The sequence below is a fragment of the Bos grunniens genome, chromosome 21, assembly GCF_055505025.1.
Source record: "Bos grunniens cultivar Pamir isolate PY7600 chromosome 21, Bosgru_T2T1.0, whole genome shotgun sequence".
Classification (NCBI taxonomy): Eukaryota; Metazoa; Chordata; class Mammalia; order Artiodactyla; family Bovidae; genus Bos; species Bos grunniens.
Genome location: NC_141185.1, coordinates 37,793,796 through 37,821,104, shown reverse-complemented (window position 1 = coordinate 37,821,104; position 27,309 = coordinate 37,793,796). Strand labels below are relative to the sequence as shown.

General features: G+C 38.1%; 1 protein-coding gene across 2 annotated transcripts in view; it reads left to right on the top strand.

Annotated features, from left to right (window-relative positions):
* HMG20A (high mobility group 20A) overlaps positions 1-27,309 on the top strand; it is a 76,205-nt gene that overhangs the window by 36,610 nt on the left and 12,286 nt on the right. For both annotated transcript variants that reach the window (XM_086363964.1, XM_086363963.1), the window contains exons 2-6: positions 10,930-11,022; positions 16,936-17,083; positions 19,643-19,855; positions 22,703-22,835; positions 23,933-23,964. In XM_086363964.1, the coding sequence (XP_086220090.1) occupies positions 10,934-11,022; positions 16,936-17,083; positions 19,643-19,855; positions 22,703-22,835; positions 23,933-23,964 (615 nt within the window). In that variant the 5' untranslated portion in view covers positions 10,930-10,933. The remainder of the gene's footprint in view (positions 1-10,929; positions 11,023-16,935; positions 17,084-19,642; positions 19,856-22,702; positions 22,836-23,932; positions 23,965-27,309) is intronic.

The following is a 27,309-nucleotide window of genomic DNA, read 5'->3' as shown; positions in this document are numbered from 1 at the left end:
AACTGAGAAATTGGCTCTACCTTCAATATATATCAAGAATCTGACCACTTCTCATCGCCTCCACTATCATCACTGTGATCCAATCCACCATTTTTTAGATGGATTATTGCAATAGATTCCTAAGTGATCACCTTCTATCCTTGATCCTCTTCAACTTTCATTCTGTTCTCAAAACTGCAGCCATGGTAATCTTATAAAAACGGTTGATTCCATCCCTTATCTGCTCAGAACTTTTTAGTGTCTTCACCATCTCAGAGTAAATGCCTGTCTTTACTATGAGTTACAAAGCTGTATGTGGTCTGATCCCCTATAGCAGTCAGCCTCACCTACAGTGTGTGCCCCTAGTTCAGTCCAGCCGGCTTTGCTGCCTCCTTCAGTCATACGAAGTGTACACCTTTGCTTGTGTTCTTCCTGCCTGGACCACTCTGTCCTCACACACATACATAGCTCTCTCCTTCCTCTCCTTTAGGTCTTTCCCCTGAGATTACCTCAGTGAAGACTTTTCCTGGCCTCTATTTAAAATTCTAGAATTCTCTTCCGTTGAACTCTTCCTGGCCTCTTTCTTTGCTCTCTTTTTTTACTTTGTACTTTTCACTATGTAACATTTTTCATTTTACTTTATCTTGTTTTTCGTCTGTGTTCCACTATACTAAGCTCTATAAGGGTGGGAATTTTTGCCCGTTTTGCCTACTGCTGTATCCCCAGCACATATAAAGTGCCTAGAATGTTAGATACCAAAAATAAAAAAATACTTGTTCAATGAATGAATACTTGTTGAGTGAATGGTTTCTCTATTATTTAGTTCCTAGACTAGCCTACTACCTTTTTAAAAAAATTAATGATAGTCATAGTTATAAGAGCCTGGACTCAAGATTCTAGGAGTAGAGAGCCACATTTTCTGCCCACTCCATCCAATACCCAGCCAAACACACACCTGTATGTACTTATTAGTTATTTAACAACCCTGAGCCTCAAACTCTAATTATATCCCCTAACCTACCCACCCCCAAAAAGTAAGTATTTAATTACTCCCAAATTACCTGACCTTATCTTTTGCCCCCTCATCTCCCACATCAAAACCTACAGTGAGCGAGTTCTTAACTGAATTTCACTTAACTGAACCCCAGTTAAGTGCCTGGTGGGATTAACCAGTGTTCTTACTTCCTCTGTAAAACATATTGATTAATGCCCACAGCCTGCTGAGTGTTCTTAGCTAAATGTTCACAGCTGGCAGATGGTTTTGTAGTAAGCCTTCATTCTTTCACTTGCCCTAGCTAAACTAACTGTCTGCATATAAAAATCAGTTGTATTTATTCTGCAGCCTCAGGGCTATCTTACAATAAACTGTATAATTAAATTAATTTTTAAATTAATGAACGTTATCTTACAGAGTTCCCATATACTCCATGTCCCCATATGTGTACAACTTTCCCCACTCTCAACATCCCCTACCAGAGTGGTACCTGTGTTACAGTCAATAACAGTAACAGCCAGTTACAGTTAATAACAGCCTGCATTGACCCTTATCATTACCCAACTCCATAGTTTAGGTTTCACTCATGGTGTTGTACCTTCTGTGGGATTTGACAAATGTATGACACAACATCTATCATTCTAATATGTAGAATAGTTTCACAGCCCTAAAAATCCTCTGTGTTCTGCTTTTTCACTCCTACCTCCCTCCAACCCCTCCCACCACTCCTCCTTTTTACTGTCTTTGTAGTTTTACCCTATCCAGAATGTAGTGTGATTGGAATTATACACTATGTAGCCTTTTCATATTGACTTCTTTAACTTTGTATTATGCATTTAGGTTTTCTCCATGTCCTTTCTTGGCTTAGTAACATTTCTTTTTGGCACTGAATAATATTCCATTATCTAGGTGTACCACAGTTTATCTGTGGTACAGATCTGTGGTACACCTACTGAAGGTGGTGTCCAAATTTTGACATTATGAATAAATCTGCTATAAACACCCACATGCAAGTTTTTCGTATGGAATACATTTTTAACTCCTTTAGGTAAATACCAAGGAACACAGTTGCCAGTAAGAGTATGAGTAGTTTTGTAAGAAACTACCAAATGGTTTTCCAAAGTGGCTGTATCATTCTGCATTCATTTCCACCAGCAATGAATTAGAGGTCCTGTTGTTCCATATCCTGGCCAGTATCTGGTGTTTGACACTGTTTTAGATCTTAACTGTTCTATAAATGTGTAGTGGTATCTCGTTTTCATTTTCAATTCCCTACTGACATGATATTAAATATCTTTTCATATGCTGCTTGCCATCTGTACATAGGCACTGGTGAGGAGTCTGTTCAAATCTTTTGTTTATATTTTACTTGGGGTGCTCTTTTCCTTATTGTTGAGTTTTAAGAGTTCTTTGTATATTTTGGATAAATGTCTTTATCAGATGTATCTTCAGCAAATAGATAGACTTCCTGAAGGCTGTGGCTTGTCTTATTCTTTTGGCATTGTCTTTCATGGAGCAAAGGTTTTTCATTTATAGTTTTGCATTTTACATTTAGGTTTATGATTCATTTTGAGTTAATACTTATGAAAGGTATAAATAAGGTCTGTGTCAAGTTTTGTTGTTGTTGTTTTGTGGGGGGAGGTTTGTACATGGATGCCCATTGTTCCAGCACCATTTATTGAAAATACTATCTTTATTTCATTGTTTTGCGTTTGCTCTTTTGTCAAAGATCAGTTGACTATATACATTTATTTCTATCCAGGATTTCTATTCTGTTTCAGTAATTTGTCTTTTCTTTCACCAGTATACACTGTCTTGATTATTGTAGCTTAATAGGAAGTCTTGAAGTTGAGTGGGGTCAGTCCTTCAACTTTGTTGTTCTCCTTCAATATTGACTTGGCTATTCTGAGTCTTTTGCCTCTTCATATAAATTTTAGCATCATTTTATTTTTATTCACAAAATCACTTGCTGGGATTTGTATTGGGATTGAGTAATCTGTAGCTCAAGCTGGGGAGAACTGACATCTTTACAATTTTGAGTCTTCCTATCATGAACATGGAATATTTTTCCATTTATTTAGTCCTTCTTTGATATCTTTCATCTGAGTTTTGTAGTTTTCCTTATAGAGGTCTTGTAAAATATTTTGTAAGATTTATACATAAGTACTTCATTTGGGAGGATGCTAATATAAATGGTAACATGTTTTTAATTTCAAGTTTCAACTTATACATTGCTAGTATATAGAAAAGCAATTGAACTTAATATACAATTGACCCTTGAACAACATGGGTCTTAGTGATGCTGATCCTCTGCATAGGAGGAGACTAAACAACATGCTACTAAAAAACCAATGAGTCAATGAAGAAATCAAAGAAGAAATTCAAAAATACCTTGAGACAAATGAAAACAGAAATACAACTTTCCAAAATCTATGGGACTCAGCAAAAGCATTTCTAAGAGGGATGTTTATAGCAATTCAAGGCCTACCTCAAGAAATAAGAAAAATCTCAAATAAACAACCTAACTCTCCATCTAGAAGAATTAGAAACAGAAGAACAAAGCCCAAAGTGAGCAGAAGGAAGGAAATAAGAAAAAATCACAGTAAAAATACCAGGAAAAAAAGAGAGAAAAGATCAATGAAACTATGATCTGGCTTTTTGAAAAGATACAATTGATAAACCTTTAGCCAGACTCATTAAGGAAGAAAAAGATGGGACCCAAATCAACAAAATTAGAACTGAAAAAGGAAAAGTTACAACTGATATTACAGAAATACAAACAGCCATAGGAGAATACTATGAACAATACAATGAATACAGTGACAAACTGGACAACCTCAAAGAAATAGGTAGATTCTAAGACTGAATTAGGAAGAAGTAGAAAATCTGAACAGACTGATTTCTGGTACTGAAATTGAATCAGTAATTAAAAACTCAACAAATAAAAGTCCAAGACCAGATGGCATCACAGGGAAATTCTATAAAACATCTAAAGAAGAGTTAATGTCTATCCATCTCAAACTGTTCCACAAAATTGAAAGGGAGGGAATACTCTCAAACTCATTCTACAAGGCCAGCATTGCCCTGATACCCAAGCCAGACAGAGATATTGCAAAAAAAGAAAGTTACAGGCCAATCAATATTCTTGATGAACATAGATGGTAAAATCCTCAACAAAATATTAGCAAACCATCATGATCAAATGAGATTTATTCTAAGAATGCAGAGATGGTTCACTATTTACAAACCAGTCAGTATGTTTCCCCATATTAACAAAATGAAGGATGAAGATCACATGATCATCTCAAAATCTCAGTAAAATCATTTAAAAATTCATGATAAGAACTCTAAACAAAGTGAGTATGGAGGGAACATACCTCAGCATAATAAAAGCCATTTATGACAAACCCACAGCTAGTATCATACTCGGTGGTGAAATGTTGAAAGCTTTTCCTCTGTGATCAGGAACAGACAAGGAGGCCCACTCTGGCCATTTCTAATTAACTTATATTGGAACCCCTAGCCACAGCAATCAGACAAGAAAAAGAAAAGACATCCAAACTGTAAAAGAAGAAGTAAAACTGTCAGATGACATGATACGATATGTAGAAAACCCCAACAACCCCACCAAAAAAAAAAAAAAAACCTATTAAAACTAATAAGTGAATTCAGTTAAGTGCAGGATACAGTATTAATATACTGAAATCTATTGTGTTTCTCTACACTGGTGGTTCAGACAGTAAAGAAGCTGCCTGCAATGTGGGAGACCCAGGTTCAATCCCTAGATCAGGAAGATCCTCTGGCTAAGTGAATGGCAACCCACTCCAGTATTGTTGCCTGGAAAATTCTATGGACAGAGGAGCCTGGCAGGCTACAGCCCATGGGGTTGCAGAGTCAGACATGACTGAGCAACTAACAGTCATAAACTTCAGAAAGAGAAGTCAAAAAGAATTGCTATTTATAATGACATCAAAAAGAATAAAATATCTAGAAATAAATTTAATCAAGGAAGTGAAAGACTTATATTCCTAAAACTGTAAAATGTTTATAAAGGAAACTGCTGCTGCTGTTGCTAAGTCGCTTCAGTCATGTCTGACTCTGTGCGACCCCATAGATGGCAGCCCACAAGGATACAAACCCCGTCCCTGGGGTTCTCCAGGCAAGAACACTGGAGTGGGTTGCCATTCTCCAGGGTATCTTCCCCCTCCCAGGGATTGAACCTGGATCTCCTGCATTATGGGCAAAACTCTTTACCCACTGAGCCACCAGGGATTGTTAAAATGACCATACTACCCAAAACAGTCTACAGATTTAATGTAATTCCTATTAAAATACTGATGACATTTGTAACAGAACTAGAATAAATAATTCTAAAATTTATATTGAACCACAAAAGACCCTGAACAGCCAAAGCAGTCTTGAGAAAAAAGAACAAAGCTGGAGGATCATGCTGTTTGACTTCAGACTATACTACAAAACTTCAGTAATCAAAGCAATATGGTACTGGCACAGAAACAGACACACAGATCAATGGAACAAAATAGCCCACAGATAAACCCACACACATATGGACAATTAGTCTGTGACAAGGGAGGCAAGAATATATAATGGGGGAAAGACAGGCTCCTCAGTAAACTGGACAGCTACATGTAAAAGAATGAAATTAGAACATTCTTTCACAATGTGTACAAAAATAAACTCAAATGGATTAAAGACCTAAATATAAGACCTGAAACTATAAAACTCCTAGAAGAAAACATAGGCAGTGGACTCTTTGACACTGGTCTTAGTGATGTTTTTTTGAATCTGTCTCCTCATGCAAGGGAAACAAAAGTGGGAAACAAAAAATCAACAAGTGAAACCTAATCAAGCTTAAAAGCTTTTGCACAGGAAAGAAAACCATCAACAAAACAGAAGGCAACCTACTGAATAAATGGAAGAAGATATCTGCAGATGATATGTTTGATAAGGGGTTGATATCCAAAATATATGAAGAACTCATACAACTCAATAAAAAAAAAAAAAAACAAATTTAAAAATGAACAGAGGACCTAAATAAGCATTTTTCCAGAGAAGACATACAGATGGCCAACAGGCACATTGAAAAGATGCTCAACATCACTAGTCATCAGGGTACTGCAAATCAAAACTACAATGAGATATCATCTCACATTTGTCAGAAAGGCAAGAAATAATATGTTGACAGGATGTGGAGAAGAGAGAACCCTAGCCCACCATTGGTAGGAATGTAAATTGGTATAGTCACTATAGAAAACAGTAATACAGGTTTCTCAAAAACTAAAAATAGAACTACCATACAACCCAGCAGTTCCACTTCTGGGTATTTATTTAAAGAAAACAAAAACACTATTTGAAAAGATATATGCACCCCAACATTCATAGCAGCATTATTTATAATAGCCAGGATATGGAAGCATCCTAAATGTTCATCAAAAAATGAATGGATAAAGAAGATATGGTATGTACACAAAGGAATATTACTCAGTCTTTTAAAAATATAATTGCCATTTGCAACAATATGGATGGACCTGGAGGATGTTATGCTTAATAAAATAAAACAGAGAAAGACAAACACTGTATGTTTTCACTTATATGAGGAATTTTTTAAATAAGTGAATATAACAAAACAGAAATAGACTGACAGCTACTGATAAACTAGTTTTAGTAGAGGAGAGGAATGGGTGGGAAGGGCTAAAATAGGAGGAAGGGCTAAAATAGGCTGAGGGGACTAAGAGATACAAACTACTAGGTATAAAATAAATAAGTTACAAGGATGTAATGTATGTTGTTTGAATGTTGCTGTTTTTCAGTTGCTAAGTCATGTCTGACTCTTTGTGACCGCATGGACTGTAGCATGCCAGGCTCCTCTGCCCTCCACTACTACCAGAGTTTGCTCAAATTCATGTCCATGGAGTTGATAATACTGTCTAACCATCTCATCCTCTGCCACCCCCTTCTCCTTTTGCCTTCAGTCTTTCCCAGCATCTTTTCCAGTCTTTCCAGGGTCTTTTCTAGTGAGTCAGCTCTTCACATCAGGTAGCCAAAGCTTCAGCATTCCTTCCTTCAGAAGGAATATTGGAAGGAATATTCCTTCCAATGAATATTCAGGTTTGATTTCCTTTAGGATAGCCTGGTGTGATCTCTCTGGTAAAATTCAGAGTTGATCTACATCTAGGGTATAGAAGAATAACATGGCAAAGAAATTGAGTGTTGGCAAAAAAAAAAAAAAAAATTGAAGTGAAGCTATAGAATCTAAGCTACACAGAGTAGGGAAAATTAAGAGTCAACAAATAGAGGTTTGTGAGGTTAAAGGTCAGTTGTAGTAGAATGGGGCTTCCCAGGTGGCGAAGTGTGCCATCCCTGGATTAGGAAGATCCTCTGGAGAAGGGAATGGCTACCCACTCCAGTATTATTGCCTGGAGAATTCCTTGGACAGAGGAGCCTGGTGGGCTACAGTCCATGACATCACAAGAGTCAGACCCAATTAAGCATGCACGCTCATGCACATTGTAGAACTGAAATGACAGGAGGTAATGATCAGAGACTAGTATAGCCAAGTAACATGACTTTTAAAGGAACTGGACATTTTACATAAGGGTTGTAGTATGGGGAAATGAGGGCAGAATCCCACCTCTCAACTCTGATGTGTGTACAGTTGGGGCCGGTGTGGTAGGGAAGGACTATGATGTGTCTCCATGAGAGGGCTTGATGAAGTGGGATTAACGTATGCGAAGTAGGGAAAGAGCACTTGCAAAGAGCCAACTCCAGAAAACACAAGTACAAATTATCCTTCCAGCATTGTCCAGCATATTCAGAATAATGTAGTCTCATTGGTGAGATCATTCGTTTGTTGGGAAAGGCTACTATTAGTAGAAAAAGCTTAGTTGAAGAACATTTCTTAAGCTGTACCTGAGTTCCTTTATTCTGGCCCTATATTGACCAAAGACATGTTCTGAGTATGATTAGTGGCTTAATGTAATTTGTGTTAAAATTTTTGTGATTGCTATTAAAATATCTTAAATTGGCACTCTGTTTTATACATCAGGCTTTTTGTTTTTTCCAGTGAGTATTAGTATTAGTACTAGAAGGGATTTTTTCATTTCCAAAGCCACAGTCAAAGTGTCAGCCCCAAGGTAATATATTTTTGAAGCCTCCAGGTGGAATCCTTCTGTGGATGAATCCCTTCTGCAAGAAAACATCTGCATGATATACTTGTTTCTGTAAAATGAAGTGGAAAAGCAAACTTGTATATTGCCTTGCCTTTGTGCGTATTTCTCTTCTTTCCCCTTCCAGAGCAGTATTCATTACACAGCTTAAGTGCTTTGCATAGAATTTCCGAGTTCAGTACAACCCCTGTACTGGGACGTTATCAGGCACAGATGCTACACTGAAGGGCTTTTGGCCATCAATGGCTTGGTAACTGTGATTCAGTTTGAATCACCCCCTCATGGACCATATGAAAGCAGATTCTTACAGGATCTCAGCCAATTCTCGGGAATCATTTTATTTTCCAACTTACTGGACTAGTTTAGAGGCCTTTGAGTTTCACTGGACTTTTTCCTCATTTCCTTCTTTTGTTGATTTTGGCCCCTTAACCTTCCACCCACTTTATTACTCACTCATTTCTTAGGGACCTGACTGTTCAGTAACACTAGAAAAACTATATCTGAAACCATATGGGTTGAGTAAAACACACTTAAGAGGGAGGAAAAAAGCAACAACAACAAGAAATGTGTGTTCTCTGAACTTTCTTTGTTTATATGGTCTGTTTATGTGTTGTTAAGGTTATGTTGTCCAGCTGCCTCCCCATATTTCAAAAATGACTGAAGATATCTGGGAAACATTCTAAGAGGATCACGTTGGCATAGTGAATGAGAAGACACCTCAGGGACTTCCCTGGCAGTCCGGTGATTAAGACAATGCAGGAGATGTGGATTTGACCCCTGGTCAGGCTAGGATCCCAAATGCCTCACGACTAAAAAACCAAACCAAAACATAGAACAGAAACAGTAGTGTAACAAAAAAATAATGACTTTAAAAATGATCCACATAAAAAAAAAAAGACACTTCATTTGTCCCCCACCAGATAATATATCTTCTTCTTAGGTTTAGATGGGATGTCAAGAGCTTCAAATGCTAAATCTTGAGGCTCTTGAGAAGTCCTTTACTTCTAAGGAGACTTTTAGAAAGAAGCCAGTTAAATGAGTTCTTTTGAGGTTTGTGGATATATGCCTGGTTATTTGAATGTTTGTTTGTGGTTTATAATTAGGCTGTATGGCATCTAATTGATTAATTTTCTCTTGGTAAAATGAATATTGGTATAAGGTGATGTTAACAGCCCTTAAAGCCTGGATTCTCATCTAGTCTGTGCATAATGTGAATTAAAACATAAGCGCACTTGTGTCAAGATTATCCTAGAATGAATGGAACTGTGCACTATTTGTTAGAGCCCCTTGTAAGCCCCCTTCTCTTGAAGGAATTGAAACGCGTTAGCAAGATCCCTGCACATGGAACAAACTCCTTACTCTGTGGCTGAGTGGGAAGTTCCTCTGTGCCTTCCATGCTCTGCCCACACTATAATGAGTGGTGAATATACAGAGATGCATTTTTTCACATTAAGCTATTTATGGAATTTGGTCTGCTAAGTAACAAAGAAATGAAAACAAGAAAATAAGTCAGAATAAGAAATAAATCATCAGTGTTATCATTTTGGAAGTAAATTATGATATTGAGCTTCAGAATATGGCATCGGTGTCATGAGCATTTTCTTCATGTTGCCACCTTGGTGGGCTGGATCCTCGCTCTGCTTGGGCTCTGAGCTTTCCTTACAGTTGCTGTCCCACTAGGTCTCCTTAGCAGCAGCACCTGACAGAACTGCCGAGGGGGCTCCCGAGTGAGTGCTCAGAACCGGCTTCTCCTTCTCCCAGTTGATGAAGGCACTTTTTTTTCTTGAGTAGTTTGCAGTTCCACTTAAGTGTCTGATGTTTGGGTTCACTGTTGAATGTTTTGTTTGAATATCACTTTCACGGTGAATGGGAGGCTTCTGCTTTTAGCTCTGTGGGGTGAAGCCCTTGGTGTTAAGCCTTGAAAGGGAAAAATCTTTCTGTATAGCGATATGCTAAATGAAATTACTCTCTTTGTCCTTTTATCCTTTCAGTCCGATAACCTCAAATTCTTGTGATTTATTTGCTCTCTTCAGTTAAGCTTAGTTATTTCCTGTGTCCAGGTGCGTGCCATTTCCACTGCTGGTCATCACGGTGATGTGGAGCATATTTCTGACCTGGAAGTGTGGTTTTTTGATTTTGAACCACATCAGTATGCCTTCCATCCTCCACTTCCTTTGCATTATTTCCTTTTGGAAGGCTCAGTTTGTCACCATTTAATCTAAGGATGATTCATCTGGGACTGAGAACTCATAATGTTGTAATAACAATACCTTTCTTTGTTTAATAATACTCAAAGCACTTACCATCTTAGCCTTTCTCTATTTATGAAGCACTTTCAGTTTAATCCTTCACAATAACCCTGTGGGTTAAGTCAGCAATTTGGTCTGTGTCTAAGATGGTGAAATTGTATCTCAAAGAGGTTGAATAGCTTGCTCAGGGTTGCAGTGCTTCTGAGTTTACTCTGCTTAATGATTTTTACAGAAAATACAGAATAGTTTTGAAGACATTCTGAATGAACAAAAAGGAATTTTCCAAACTGTGTCCTGATTTTTAAAATCTGATTTTACCCTGGTCAGTTGGTAAGATCAGGGTTAAAAGCCCATTAACCATAAAGTTTAAATTGATGTGTCCAAGTCAAGAAAATATTTAGGTCAGTTTCTCTTCTGCTGCTGATGTGATAAAGGTTAAGGAAGGCTGGCTCTTAAATATGTGCAACTTGAACTGGAAATAATTAAGCCATTATTTTTTTTTTTTTTCTCTTCCTTCCAGAGAGATGGAAACCTTGATGACTAGTTCCACTCTGCCTCCCCTTTTTGCAGATGAAGATGGCTCCAAGGAGAGTAATGATCTGGCTTCAACTGGGTAAGCAGCTGCTTTGGGACACTGGGCCTCTGCTTAGGCTTCAAAACAGATTCTGATAACGTATAAGGTGCTAAAGAGGTCGTCTTATATCATAAAAATAGAAGGTACATTTGTTATGCTTTGCCAAGAGAATGGGAGCTGTTGTAAACTGCTTTAATATCTGCATTCAGCCATCATTTGCAATGCTCGTTCCTGTGAACTGGAACAGCAGTACTGTGGGATCTAGGAAACAGGACTCCTAGCTACATGATCACCATTAAGGAAATACCTGCCACAGGGCTAGCTGCGAAAAGCAAATTCATTTTCTGTCTGAATTGCCACAAATATTAAAATAATTTTTTCCCCAAACATCAGATTTTTTTAAGATCAGATTTTTAGTTATGGTTCTTTATTCAGGATGCCTAGGAGCTCTAGCTTACTTCTCTTCCTCCCAGCACACACCACCCCCAACACCCCAACTCCTTTCTTTGGTATTTTTGGGCACATATATGAAGAAATATAGAAAAGGGCTAATAGCAATAGTCCCTCTTCCATTGACAATCTCTGTTCCGCTTGAATGTTTATCTTTTCTATTTAGACATTATTTGCCAAGGAAGAAATGTATTCACTAATAGATTGAAGTGCTAGCTAATCCCTAAGATGAATTATTTTAATATCCTTTAGAGTTCTTTAAAAATAGACTACTCTTTATAATTCTGTTTCCTTCCCTGACATTCTTTACTCATTAATATCTGCCATCTGACTCTATTCAGATGAAACTGTTCTCCAAGACTTTGCTAAAAGCTGCCTACTTGCTGAATCCAGTTTGTACAGTAAAAATGTTCTGAGTGTCAGCTGAGTGTGCCAGGCACCATTCTAGGTGCTAAATATTAAGCAGAATAACCAAAACATACAAAAATTACAAAAATTCTAACCCCTGTTCTACTGGGGAAGTCAGACAATAGAAAGTATAAAGAAGTGAGCTGCATAATACATTGATAAGAACTATGGATTAAAAAATAAAGTCGGGAAGGGGAACAGGAAGGGCTCGGGATGCCGTTCTAGATAAGATGGCCCAGAAAGGCTTTACAAGTGACTTGAATAAAAACCTCAAGAAAGTAAAGTAACTACCTGCATTATGGGCAAAGAGTATTCCAGGCAGAGGGAAGTAGTGAGTGGGAAAGCCTTGAGGTAGGAGTGTTTCTTCCTTTCAGAAATAGCCAAGAGGCCAGTACGACTGGAGCAGAGTATACCAGGGGGAGGGGTAATAGGCTTCATCAGCATGTTTCTCAAACTTTAATGCACTTATGAATTGCCTAGACATCTTATTAAAATACAAATGCTGAGTCAGAAAGTCTGGGTTAAGACCAGAGATTCTACATCCTATCAAGTTCCCAGATGATACCAGTGCCACTGGTGTGAGGCCAGTACTTTGAGTAGCAAGGGACTAGATCCTGTAGGAGCCTATGGGTCAGAGTAATCACTTTAACTGTCCCTCTGAATGAGGTGTGAAAGTGTGAGGAGGTTTTGCACAAAATGATGTGATCTGACATTTTTAAATAGTATCCCTGTGGCTGATATATAGAGAAAAGAGTTGAAGGGAGCAGGGACTGAAGCAGGAGACCACTCTGGGTTCTAAAATAACTCGAGAGATGACTCAAAGGACTTCACTAGTGACAACAGTATTTTTGGCAGAGTAGTAGGGAAAAAACCTCATTAGAGTGGGTTTCAAGGGTTATAGGAATGGGGAGTGGTGAAAAGTGTAGAATTCTAGATATATTTTGAAGATAAACCAAACCTGAAAGACCAGATGAGATGTGAGAAAGGAGAAAAAAGCAGTCAAAGACAAGCTCCAAAATTTTGGCTTAAGCAACCTGAGGGGACAGAATTGCCGTTACGTTAGATGGCACACACTGAGCAAGTGGAGGAGGGAATGTTAGATCGGTTTTGGAGATTTTAAAATTGAGATGCTTATTAGATATCCAAGCAGAGATGTCAGATAGGCAGCTTGACACAGAGCTCTAAAGTTCCAGGCTATCTAGGTTGAAAAAAGAAACTTTGGAGTTGATCAGCATATTACAGCTGACACTTAAGGCCATGAAACTGGTTGAGATCATCAGACGAATGAGCACTGTGTAGGGAGAAAAGAGAGGAGACCTGACACTTGAACTTGGGGAGATTCCAGCATTTACAAGTCAGGGAGAAGAGGAAGAATCAGCAAAGAAGACGCAAGGGGGTACCTAAAAAGGTATCAGAAAAACCAGGAATGTGCAGGGTCCTGGGAAGCAGGTAAAAAATGCACTTCAAGGGAAAGGAAGAGATGAACTATGTCAAATACTTCTGGAAGATCAGGTAAGATGAGGTCTGAGAAATGACATTGGATTTAGCATGGAGGTCATTGGTGATCTTGACAAGAGTTGTAAACATTTTTCTCCTTTGGGTTGGGTTTAAGATAGAATGAAGGAAGACAAAGTCAATAACTATAAACAGTTCTTCCCAATACAAACAACTAAAAGTCAGTAAGTGCCCCTCATCCATGGTTTCACTTTCCATGGGTTCTGTTACCTACCATGATCAGCCACAGTTGGAAAATACTAAATGGAAAATTTTAGAAATAAACAGTTCATAAGTTTTAAAGTGCCCACTATTCTGAATAGTATGATAAAATCTCACACTGTCCCACCTGTGTCCTGCCTGGGACATGAATCATCACTTTGTCCCGTGTATCCCACCTGTTAGTCACTTGGTGGTTGCCTCTGTTATCAGATTGACTGTCACAGTATCTCAGTGCTTGTGTTCAAGTAACATTTATTTTACTTAATAATTGCTGCAAAGAGCAAAAGTAGTGGTGCTGTCAATTCAGATATGCCAAAGAGAAGCCACAATGTGCTTTCTTTAAGTGAAAAGGTGAGAGTTCTTGACTTAATAAGGAAAGAAAAAAAAAAAATAATATGCTGAGGTTACTGAGATCTTTGTTAAGAATGAATCTTCTGTGAAATTGTGAAGAAGGAAAAAGAAATTTGTGCCATTTTTGCAAATCAAGTGTCAAACTGCAAGAGCTGTGGCCACAGTGTGTGATAAGTGCTTAGTTAAGAAAGGAATTGAATCTGGGTGGAGAACATGAACAGAAAACAGGATTCAGTACTATCTGCTCATCCACTGGGGATCTTGGAACGTATCACCCCTGGGTTGGGGGCTTCTGTATAAACAATTCCATAAAGGAAGGGAGAAAAATGAAGTGAAATCAAGAAAGTTTTGTGTTTTTTTCCAGATGAGACTAATAATACCATATTTGTTTGCTGATTAGGCTGATCTAGTACAGAGGAAAGAATTGGTGATGCCAGAGAGGGCAGAATTGCTGAAAACCTGGTTTTGAGTGGGCCAGTGGGTGTTCGATCCAGGGCACAAATGGAAGGGTTGTTGGCTTTAGCTAAGAGCTTGGACAGTTCATTCACTGGAACTAAAGAGCCTTTTTTTTTTTCCAGTCTATATTCAATTTGTCATCTCTAAGCATTTGACACTTTTGACTACTCCCTCTGATTCCTGTTCATTTCAGTCAAGGCACTCAGGGCATGGGTACTTGTTCCCAAACCTAGTTTTCATATTTTATTAAAATAAGAATTGCAAGAGTTAGTAACTTAAAATCTGATGGCACAGTTAAAATGAAGAATGACAGTGAAAGAAAAAGACATCATATGATATCCAAAATGATTGAAATATTTGGAAAACAAACCTGCCAAGATCAAACTGAATCTCTGATAGCAACTCTTTTTCAGAGAACATGATTAGCATTGAGTTAATAACTTCTCTTATTTACCATTTTTCAGAGAACCTCAAAAATGTAGGAACCTCCTAGTTTAAATCTTCTATTTTTTCTGGAAAGGATCAGGAAAAATAAAATTTCTTTCCTTTCCAGGACAGTCTGCATCTGCTTTCATTCATTTCTCAGCCCACTGTAATCTGGTTTTTATTCCCATAACTCCACTAAAACTGTACTCCCTTCAAGTACAGGGTGTACAGTTGAACTCCTTCAGATCTTCAAATTTGGCTGATACTTTTTAGCCTATCTTATGTGACATCTGCAACTTTGCTTGTGTAAAACCCCTTCTCAAAAGTCTTCTCACCTTGACCTCTGTAACAGTTTTCTCTCTTATTTCTTAGATCTCTTCATACCTTCCTTAGTCTTTCTCAGCTCGTGTAACACTTGATCTTAAAATATTGTTCCAACAGAGTTCTATCGTGGCTTTTCTTCTCACTGTCTTTCTGGAGAAATACCTAACACTTCCCAGTATTTCCATGAACTGATGCCTCCTGAAACGTCTCCTGCCTTTTTCTTCACTTCTGTTCTCTCAGAACATGTGTCCAGTTGTCTATAGGACAGCTCCACTTAATTATGCCAGGAATTATGTTTCAAACTTATCATTTTCTCATCTGTCTTAACTCATCCATCTTAATGTATCTTACACACATGTGTACACACACACTCTCCAGTTGTTACCTTGGTTAATAGTACATTATCACCCAATCTAGAAACCTCAGAATTACCTTTGACTCTTCTTTTTCCCTCACTATTTATATACATTCTATCATTTTGCCTCTTAATTATCCCTTAGCTTTCTCTTCCCTGTTGTCCTGCTTGCCCCGGTCTCTCACTCAGTTTTTTGCAGTAGCCTCCTGAAAAGTTCTCCTTTCTCCTATTATACCCTGTTCTTTCTACCTGTGATAATATTGTTTACCTAGGGCTTCTCTGGCAACTCAGATGGTAAAGCATTTGCCTGCAATGCAGGGACCCAGATTAGATCCCTGGGTCAGGAAGAGCCCCTGGAGAAGGAAATGGCTACCCCTTCCAGCATTCTTGCCTGGAGGATTCCATGGACAGAGGAGCCTGATGGGTGATAGTCAATATTTACGTGTTTACAATCCGTTGTTTACCTAATGAATGCCTATTCATCTTTTAAGTCCTCCTCTGTAAAATTTTTCTTAAACATTCTCTCCATATATGTAAAAGTCCTCATCCCTTCTACTGTACCTTTGTGGCATATTTTATAGACCTCTGTTTCACTACTTGTAAGTATTTTCTATAACTCTATAAAGTGTACATTCTTCCAGAATAATGACTGAATATTGCTCTCTTATACATCTTCCTCCACCTTCCCCGCTACCTGCCACAAACCCCAAACTCCCTAGCATATGATGTTACCTTTATTTCCATTCCTTTATCTAAATGTTTAGTTAGGGTGTAACTCTATCTGAGATCCAACCATCATCTGTACCTTGTATCCACTTTTCAGAAAGATGAGATTTGATGACTCATCTGAAACAGAATGGTAGGAACAGAAAGTGTGTATCTCTGACTTATTAATGTTTATAGCTGAATTTCTGAACTTGATAATACTGTTCTTAGATGATCTCATTGTCAACAAACACTATAATCCTACAGAAGGAATAGCCTATGGAATGTACTGTAAGAGAAATTTCTTGTGCCTTTAATGAACTCGCTGTTTTGTGATAGGGGGGAAAACTGCCTCTACAACTCCCATTCCTATTCTTTTCCATTAATACTATTTTCCATTTATCACATTGGAGGTACATGAAAAGTAGTACATAAAAGTCAGCTGCATGCTCAGAGCTAAAATGTAAAAAGTCTACATTGAGGAGAGAGGTAATTTGCGGGAGAAAGATTATAGTTGTTTTTAGTAGGAGACTTCTTCTCGGAACTGAGCTAGTCCAATCAAGCATTGAAACCTTTTTAAAAGTATTCTATAATTGCTATGGAGATATGGTTTATTTACATTTATACAGAATGAGGTGGGGAATTAATTCAAGGGCTGGCATGTGATTTTGCTGGCAGTGAAATGTGTCTTGAACCTTGATAAGTAGGAGCTTTTGATGCTGCTGATACTAAACTTCTCCACTCTGCCGATCATTCTGCAGGTTAACCCACCCAGAGGCTCCATATAGTAGTGGAGCCACGTCATCCACCAATAATCCAGAATTTGTAGAGGATCTCTCCCAAGGTCAGCTGCTTCAGAATGAATCTTCAAATACAGCAGAAGGCAATGAACAGAGGCATGAAGATGAGGTGAGCTGAAGCATCTCCTCTTGTTACTGGTCTCTGAGGCTTCTAAAGAAGCAGTCAGCAAGGGAGTTGATTGAAGTGTTCATCCTCTGGCCTTCCATTCTGCAGAATGTTCTGTTTTATATTTCTTTTTTTACATAGAACCATATTAATGTTTTTAATGATATAAAGACAAGTAGACTCTTCTTTATCCCCTGCCAAGAAAATTTATACCTGCATCAGATTAGATGCTCAAATGCTTACGGAATGAGTTGAATGATTAAATTAAATAAGTAATTAATGAGGAGTCTACATGCCCTTACTCAAGACCACGTACTGCTCACCTGCAGCATATGTGCCCAAAGGGTCCACAAGACTTGCCAGGTCATTCTCTCTCCCATAGAAGGCTGCTGCTGCTGCTAAGTCGCTTCAGTCGTGTCCGACTCTGTGCGACCCCATACACGGCAGCCCACCAGGCTCCCCCATCCCTGGGATTCTCCAGGCAAGAACACTGGTGTGGGTTGCCATTTCCTTCTCCAGTGCATGAAAGTGAAAAGTGAAAGTGAAGTCGCTCAGTCATGTCCGACTCCTAGCGACCCCATGGTCTGCAGCCTACCAGGCTCCTCCGTCCATGACGGAGTACTGGAGTGGGTTGCCATTGCCTTCTCCGCCCATAGAAGGCATCTTTTTCTAATTCACACAAGGGCATTAATGCCCTTGTTGGACTTCCAGTGTTCCTCACAAATGACTGATTACATTGTCTGTGTTTTAAGGTACTTTTTTTTTAAGCCAAAGAAGAGTACCACCATTGATTTTTGTCTTTATTCTCATTTTGAAAAAGTTGATTCTTTCTACATTGGCATTCTTAAAAATTATGATGAATGCTTGTGTGTGTTGTGTACTCAGTCACTCAGTCATGTCCAACTCTTTGCAGCCCCGTGGACTGCAGTGCCCCCGACTCCTCTGTCCATGGGGTTTTTCAAGCAAGAATACTGGAGTGGGTCGTCATTTCCTATGCCAAGGAATTTTCCTGACCCATGAATCAAACCTGGGTCTCTTGTATCTCCTACAGGTTGGCAGGCAGATTCTTTACCACTGCACCACCTGAGAAGCCTCATAATGAGTGCTTAAAGCTTCTTAAACATCTTAAATCCTTAGTAGCTTTAATGTTAAGTGTTACTCGGGTTACAAAACAAAAACTGTTACCAAATATACCATTTGCCCAGTGCTGAATTATTGTACCATTGTATATATATTTGAAGGAGTTATGGTATGGTAATTGATATTAGGGTATTTTCATCTCATTCTAACTATCTTTCCCTGCTCTGAAATAAAAATGCTTGTATCCATAAACCTTTATTAACTGATAGGCTATATGTATTTGTAAAATTATGAAGCAAAAGTACCTTTTATCTTGTTTAAAAGAACAAAGAAAAAAAATGTGGTAAATATTAGTGGTACTTCAGTCCTTTATACTTTGCGGGGGTGGGGGGGCAGTGGGGAGCAGTTATTTCATCTTTTGATTTAATAACATATAAAACCTCTGATTTATAAAATAAACATCTTAAGAAATAAATCAAGCCAAAGAACTTGTCTTCATTCTGGATATATTATAGTTACTAAATTTTTCTAAGTCTTATATATTAAATTCTATAGTGCTACCTGCTGTGGGAAATAAACTGATTTTTGAATGATATCAGTGAGAAAGACCCTCATAATGATTTTGATCCCAGTGCTACAGCTTGTCTCTTCTTTTGTTGTCACAAGTGCATGTGACAGCATCTTGTTCTGATCTGATCTACTGTAGCAGTGTCGGCTGCCCTGGCACAGTGCTGTGTATGTGCTGCCTTTCTCGTCTAGAATATTCCCCTGGCAGGAGTCAGGCTTTGTTAAGTGCATATGACGGCCAGAGCTTATTTATGTGATTATGGTAGGGGTACCTTACCCTTTTGTTTTGTTTTTTTAATATTCACTTTTTTTTTTTGGCTGTGCTGCTTCTTCACTGCTATGCTCAGGCTTTTCTCTGGTTGCCAGAGAGCAGGGCCTACTCTCTAGTTGCAGCTCATGGGCTTTTCATTGCAGCGGCATCTCTTGTTGCACGCACAGGCTCGGGGCACGCAGGCTTCAGTAGTTGCAGCACATGGTCTCAGTAGTTGCAGCTCACAAGTTCCAGAACACAGGCTCAGTAGCTGTGGCGCATGGGCTCCTCCTCCCAGACCGGAGATCCAACTGGTGTCCCCCGCGTTGCAAGGCGAATTCTTAACTACTGGGTCACCAGGAAAGCCCCGGTACTCCTTATTCTTATCTGTTGGGATTAGCGCTAAAATGGCCCCTTAGTGAGACAGTGTGTAGCGTGGTACATAAAAAGGTCTGCAGGTGAACCATCTGGAGTCCCTTCCTGCAGACTGCATTGCAGTCTTTTGTTCTATAACAGATTTGGACAGCTTTGACTATGCAGGGCCTTAATGGTGGGAAAATGCACTTAATCCTGTTTTGTTTGTCAGTGTTCATTGTTGCGTTATTAGGAAAATTTTTGTTGTTGTAATTTGATTTGGGTTTTTTTAATTTTGACTTGTTTTGCAGCAAAGAAGTAAACGAGGAGGTTGGTCCAAAGGAAGAAAGAGAAAGAAACCTCTTCGAGACAGCAATGCACCCAAATCCCCTCTTACAGGATATGTTCGGTTCATGAATGAGCGTCGAGAACAGCTTCGAGCAAAGAGACCAGAAGTCCCATTTCCAGAAATTACAAGGATGTTAGGCAATGAATGGAGTAAACTTCCTCCGGAGGAAAAACAGGTAATTGTTCCTATTCCTGATCCTTTGCTTGGTTTTGATTTTGTCTCAAAAATAATTTTTGTCAGAAAAGCAAAGAGAATGGACTCTTGATTCTTCACTTTTGTCATGATACCTAGGAGACCAGAATAGCAGGGTCCTTCCTAGTCCTTTTATTTAGCATAGTAGTTTTTATACTCTTTCAGGGTCTGCTGCAGGCATGTGAGCAACCTCAACCAAAGTGGCTCTACTTTTATTTGCTTTATACGCTGAGTTCAAAAAGACTTATGTAAAAAGTAGTTCATTATTAAGAAATCTATTAACATGATTTATCCTGCTGAGTTAAATGAAAAGTCCTGAGTTAAATGAGAATTTTGATAAAATTCTGCTGTTCACATAAGAATTTGAAGAAAAAGATTTAACTGCTTTAATAAATTTTTTTAACTGGAGTTCTGGTAAATTTAACCTACTATGGAAAATAAAGCAAGAACTATTTGAATTCTCTCCCCTCCAAGACAGAAATTAACCCTATTGCCAAACTGAAACAAATCCATCTGTTAGAGAGATCTGAGCAGAATTAAGGACAAGATAGCCACAAACTGACTGAAGTGCCACAAAAGTAGCGTGATGGTAATGATGTTAGAGTGGTTTGGGGTTAAAAGTTCCCAGCATCCTCAGCATCTGAAGTATATCTGTAATTCTTTTTATGTCCTACACTCCTGAAAAAGGATTCCAAACAAATTAAACCAAATTGAAAAACACTCTTGGAAATTAACTGAATTCAAAAAAATTTCAAAGAGATCAGATTGAGTTGCAACTTGAAGCTCCGTGTTTGTGGTAGCAAGCTAATAGAAAACAGTGTATATCATCCATTGTTTTAGCTGTAATGTATAAAGGGCTAGACAGAGATCATGAGCTGTACATAGTAATTACTCTTTTCTCTTTTTTAATTTTTTTATTTCAAAATTAATATATGATCATTGTTTAAAATTTTTCAGATAATACAGTGATAACTAGTTAAGGCAAGTATTTGTTCTTAAATTTTTATTTGAAAATATTTTTTCAAATGTACAAAAAGTTACAGGCATAGAATAGTACAAGCAAAGAATGCCCAAATACCCTTACTCAGATTCATGTATTATTAACACAACATACTCTCCTGGGCAAGATTGGGCATGTGCTCTTTCTTTCTCTCTGTGTTTCACACTCACACACACAAACACACACAATTTTTTTCTGAATTTTTTCATGTAAGTTACATATATCGTGGCCCCTTACCCTTAAATATTTCAGTGTGAATTTCCTTAGACACATTCTCTCACTTAACCACAGTTAGCAACCTCATACTTTTATATGAACACAATACTTCTGTCTAACTTACCATCTGTACTCCAGTTCCATCAGTTGACCTAACATCGTTCCTCTGTAACATTCCCCCTCCAGTTCAGATTCCACTCCAGGGTTCAGGTTCTGTATTTAGCAGTGAAATCTCTAGAGTCCTTTAATCCAGTATATTTCCACAACCTTTCTTTGTCTTTTATGACATTGATATTTTTTTAAGAATACCATCTCTCTCTCTTCCTACCCCTCTTTTTTGTTTACTCTTAACAGAACATTCCTCATTTTATATTTGTCTGATGTTTCCTCATGATTAGATTGAGGTCATGCATTCTTGGTCAGAAAACTGCATAGATGGTGTTGGCCCTTCTCACGGTATCGCATATGCAGGCACACAATGTCATTTATTTCTTGTTGGTAATGTTAATTTTGCTCACTCAGTAAAGTTTTTCACTTTCCCTTATAATTAAGAAGCAGTCTGTGCAGAGACATTTTAAGAACATGCAAATAGTCTGTTCCATTTCAGAATTTTCCCTAGATTTAGCAGTCATTAATAACTTCTTCTTGATCTAATCTTTACCATGATGATTGCAAAATGATGATTTTCCAACTCTAGCACTCAATTCACATGTGCTGGTTGACCCTTAGCATTCTAAGCAAGAGCCCTCTTCCTCTCTCCATTTATGTATTTGTTTATTATTTATTTACTATTGGTATAGGCATATGAATCTCTCTTTTTCCCAATGGTTTATAAATTATTACTAAGTAAATTTGATACTTAAATTTTCCCAGATTTGGCCAGGGCGTCCTCTATATCTGGCTTTTGTGTGGGACAAGGCTATTAACATAATTTCTGCCTCTAGTTTGTGTTCATTTAGAAGCAGTATTTTTATACTCTATTTCTTAAACCTAATTGATGAATGAAAAGTACAAGGCATTAAACAAAATGATCCTAGTAGATCAATGAACTTTGTTTAAATAATTAATAGCACAAGGCATGTAGATACAGGCTCTCTCATAGTAGTCCATTTTAGGTCCATAGGATGAGGTCATTCTTTTTTATGTTCTTTGTGTCTCCTCTCTCCTGGCTCTTAAAAGGCAAATTGATGTATGAGATCATCCCCTCAGAATGGGTTGGGGATAAAGAAACAGAGTAATATTCCATCCTCTCCCCTGGGAAGATTTAAGTGTGCCTATGTGGTGTGTTGAGGACTCTAGTGGCCATGTGTACTTCTATCTATAGGATTAGAGGAAGAACCATAATCTTCTCGTGAATTTTTTATGAGAATGACCTCAATAGAACTTGTCTTCAGTAAGTTAAAAAAGGCTATAGTCTAAAAAGTCAAAATTGCCTTTTTCTTTTATAATTGAGATATTTTTTTCACATGACTTTTTTTTTAAATGCTCAAAGCTTATTCCACTTTTACTTTTCTTTCCATGTTCTAATTATCTTTTGTTTTCTTCAAAAAGTTCTTTAGTATTGTACCTCAGTAAGATCTAGTTCTTGAAAATAATTCCACATTTCTTTCCTAGCGCTACCTTGATGAGGCAGACAGAGATAAGGAGCGTTACATGAAGGAACTGGAGCAGTATCAGAAGACTGAGGCCTACAAGGTTTTCAGCAGGAAAACCCAGGACCGTCAGAAAGGCAAATCTCATAGGCAAGGTATCAGAACCAGAATCAAATATATTTGTAGTTTGTTTTGCATGATGTAGTGTCATAAAGCCTACTATTAGAGCAATAAAGATAAAAGATATGTTTCTATCATTTCTCTATTATACTAGATTCACTTAAAGCATCATCTTCAACATTTATTAAAATCACACTGCTCTCATTTAGAAATTTCAGTTGGGTTTCCATATCCAGGATCAACAGTTTGACTTGTACTCCAAGGCCCCTTTTAGTTGCCTGTGCTTTTTCTTCTATTTCCACTTTAGGCATTTCTCTGCAATGCAGAAGACCTGGATTTGATCCCTGGGTAGGGAAAGTCCCCTGGAGAAGGGAATGGCAACCCACTCCAGTATTCTTGCCTAGAGAATCCCATGGACAGAGGAGCCTGGCAGGCTACAGTCCATGGGGTTGCAAAGAGTTGAACACGACTGAGCAACTAACACTTTCACTAACACCTCTAAGCCTTTCATGTGATCATTTCTCCCCGCTTCCAGTGATTAATCTTTTTAATTCACTCATTCTTGTTTGCATGTATTCAAAAAATATGTTGGACACTTCCTATTACATATCAGGATCTCACCTAGGCATTAAGGATGCAAAGGTAAACAAGATACAGAAGATCCTGGTCTCCATGGATCTTTTGTTTTCTGTAAAATTGTTCATCACACTGTTAAAGTATTGCTAAAGTTCCCCTTTTTCAGGGAACACTGCCAAAGACAGAAGCCCCACTCATAACAGCCTGTCATTCCTTAGCCATTGCGTCTTCTCTGCATTTGGGCATCTTGCCTGCTAAACTGTAATGTTGTGCAAACAGCCTTTGGCATGTGTTTCCTGTCCACTCTCCCACCCTGTTCTCCTTAAAGGTGAGGACTGTGTCTGCTCTTTCTCTTCCATCTAATTACATAACCTATAAGACGGGGTTCCCTTTAACTCTTGTTGACTGATTAATAAAGCTATTAGAGAAAATATGATATGTTTTGAGAACCCACATATACCAGCAGTTTCTGTATTTTGGCACAGTCATTTCCTTAAGTTTTTTTGAATTTTGTTTTGTTTTTCAGCTTAATGTTCTTGTTCTTTCATATTTTTAGATGCAGCCCGACAGGCCACTCATGATCATGAGGTAATTAACTTTCTGTCTCCATTGTGTGTTGTGTGTTCATGTGATATATGTATATAATGATGATGCTGTTTGAAATGCTATTGGACTGTTTTTTAATGAATGGCAGAGCATTTTCTATCCTGTAATTAGGATTGAGGTAGTTGCCTTTTAGCTTAAGGATTCTTAGCATATGGCAGACACTTATGTCATGAGTCTGTTCTTGAACTAAGGCCCCTAACTCTAGTCCTTTCTTATGGTACAAGAATTTTACTGGCTTTAAATGCTGAAGATGGCTGGAATCTGGAGTGATGTATAGAAATGGGGACCAACTAATAGCTATAACTTGACCATAATTATCATCACCAGATACTATATTGTGACTCTCAGAAAGTTGTTATTTAGGAAATCCAGCATTTAGTTAAAATGCACTGTTCAACTTACAGCATCTGCAGAGCACAAGTGACAATATCTTGATTTCTATGCCTCCTTTCTTCCCTGGCACATATTTGTTTACTGGTCTTTTCCCCTCCATTTGGTTCAGTTTCAGCAATAGCATTTTGATCTGTGTCCCTGTATAGGATTGAGGTTTATGTGTGTTGGCTGTGTTGCATAGAGAACTTTAAATATATACTTCAGTTCAGTTCAGTCGCTCAGTCGTGTCCGACTAGCCTATGGTTAATATATGATTGTACGAAAATAAAATGTGTGGTATTTTCGTGCATGAAAATGTTCAGTGACTCCTCATTGCTTACCAAATCACATTCAAACTCAGCAACCAGGGTTTTCTGTAATTAAGTGCCAATTTCCCTTTCCAAATAACCTAACTCCTATATCTGTCTCTTTTGTTAAGCTTTTTATTTTGTATTAAGGCATAGCTGAATAACAATGTTGTGACAGTTTCAGGTGAACAGTGGAGGAGACTCAGCCCTACATATACATGTGTCCATTCTCCCCCCAAACACCCCTCCCCTCCAGGCTGCCACCCACTGAGCAGAGTTCCATGTGCCATATAGTAGTTCCTTTTTGGTTATCTGTTTTAAATATAGCAGTATGTACGTGTCCATTCCAGACTCCCAAACTGTCCATATATATCTTATGTACTTAAAAAATACTGACTGTTCTCTAAGTGCCCCATCCTTTCCTGCCTCATGTCTGTGCTCATATTCTTCCTTTCATGAGAATACTTTCTTTCCCTCACTCATTTTTGTATCACCCTCTCCTATCCTTCAATTTTGCCTCTAAATTCTAGTCATCCATCAAGTCCTATTTCAAGTTCCATTTTTCTCCTTCAAGCTTTTCCTGTTTCCTCCAACTTCCTTTAAACCTCACAGTTCTCTTTATGTCTGTTATGCACTTAGCTGGTCTGGCTAAGGTGCCAGAGTTACTCAAGTGCTTCTGTCATTAACACTCTTGGATTATAATCTCTTTGAAGGCATGTGTGGTCTAGCTTCCATTCTGTACCCATCCATATACCATCTTGCGTTATGTTCTTATATGGAGGAGTTATTCCACAAATACTCATTTGTTTTTATACAAAACCCATTTGTTGAAATAACAATGGAAACTTACACAAAAAGAATTTTCTGATGCACTCTTTTGCATGCCCTGGGTTTTTCACTAAATCAAGGAAATCATTTCTTCAAAATAATGACTTATTTATCGTGGAGTTGTAGTTCTCATACCTAGTTTGGTATTGGTTACCTTCAAAATGTAGAGAAAACTTTTAGATTCACAATTCAAATAGATTTATCACCATCCATGAATTATAAAGTGAGAAGCATGGTAAATACGAACATTTTATTTTTCATATAAATCCTATATACTGCTGCTGCTACTGCTAAGTCGCTTCAGTCGTGTCCGACTCTGTGTGACCCCATAGACGGCAGCCCACCAGGCTCCACCGTCCCTGGGATTCTCCAGACAAGAACACTGGAGTGGGTTGCCGTTTCCTTCTCCAATGCATAAAACCGAAAAGTGAAAGTGAAGTCGCTCAGTCATGTCCGACTCCTAGCGACCCCATGTACCACAAGCCCCCCAGGCTCCTCTGTCCATGGGATTTTCCAGGCAAGAGTACTGGAGTGGGGTGCCATTGCCTTCTCCATATAAATGTAGTTATATATGACATCTCTGTGTTCCAATTAGGATGAAATTTTTTTTGCTTGAGAAACTGTATGTACACTATATGTTTTACATCATAATTGAATTGTGTTATAAGTTTTCTGTACTGCCAGATACTTGTTTAATTACTTATTGCCCACCAATATCACAAATTTTCTAAACTTCTTTTTTTCCCTATTAAGCATCTTTTATAGCTTCTGTATCCTTAATAGTTACAAAACAGAGTATCGACAGTAAAATCTTAGATCTCACATTTTCTAGTCAGTGACTGACTGACTCCTTTCATCAACATGGATTTTGCTGGCCAAACCATGGCATTTTTTGCCTCTAATAAAGTTAATAGTTGCAATCAGAAAAGATTTAGTAGACTTGGTCGGTCGTAGAAGCTGCTGCTGCTGATTTGCGAAATTAAGCATTTTAATAAAATATGTTATTTTAGTATGATAGGAATTTCTGCAGTATATGAAAAGGAATAACTCTCTTTGTGATTTTCCTGTTTCAGGATTAGACACATGTGAAACCAAAGAAAAGGAAGGAGTAGGTGGAAAGCCAGCAGTAGTTTCTCAAGTACATATACACTAGGCTTTATAAGCCTGTCTGTTGTATGCCCAGGTCAGGATAAAGCTCTCTTAGTAAGGTTGTTGACTCAATTAATGTCACTCACTTTATCAGTTTTTTTTTTTCATTGAATAATAGCTTATTAAATTAGGTAATTTCAAAACAGTTGCAATTTTAAAAACTGGTTTGACAGTTTTTAAACACAGCCACACATAACCTCTTAGTATAATAAGAGTTAAGAAAAATAAGAAAGCACTATGAGTGGAAAAAAAAATCCACAGAAGCCCCATGGAAAGGAGCAACTGAATCGTACCTTAAAGATGACTTAGGTTTTGTGGGGGCATTTCATATATATACATATATATCTTTGGATAAAGTGGCCTGAGCTGAGTTATGAGGAAGTTAATAAAAGAGCAAGTATCTTGCAACGTGCCTGAAACATCACATTTCTAAATGCATGCTTATTTCCTTTTTCTTATCCTATTAGGAATAAAATGGCAAATGCCATAAAACAGTTTTCGAGCTCACATCAAAATTACTAAGACCTCAGAAATCCTCTTACCTGACCCCCTCTTTGCCAGTGAGGAAAATGACTTGCCTAAGAAAGGAGAGAATGTCCCAGAATCACTTACAGAATTGGTTAGAGGCAGAATTGTGACTGAAACCCAGGCGTCTGTAGCCCAGGCTTAT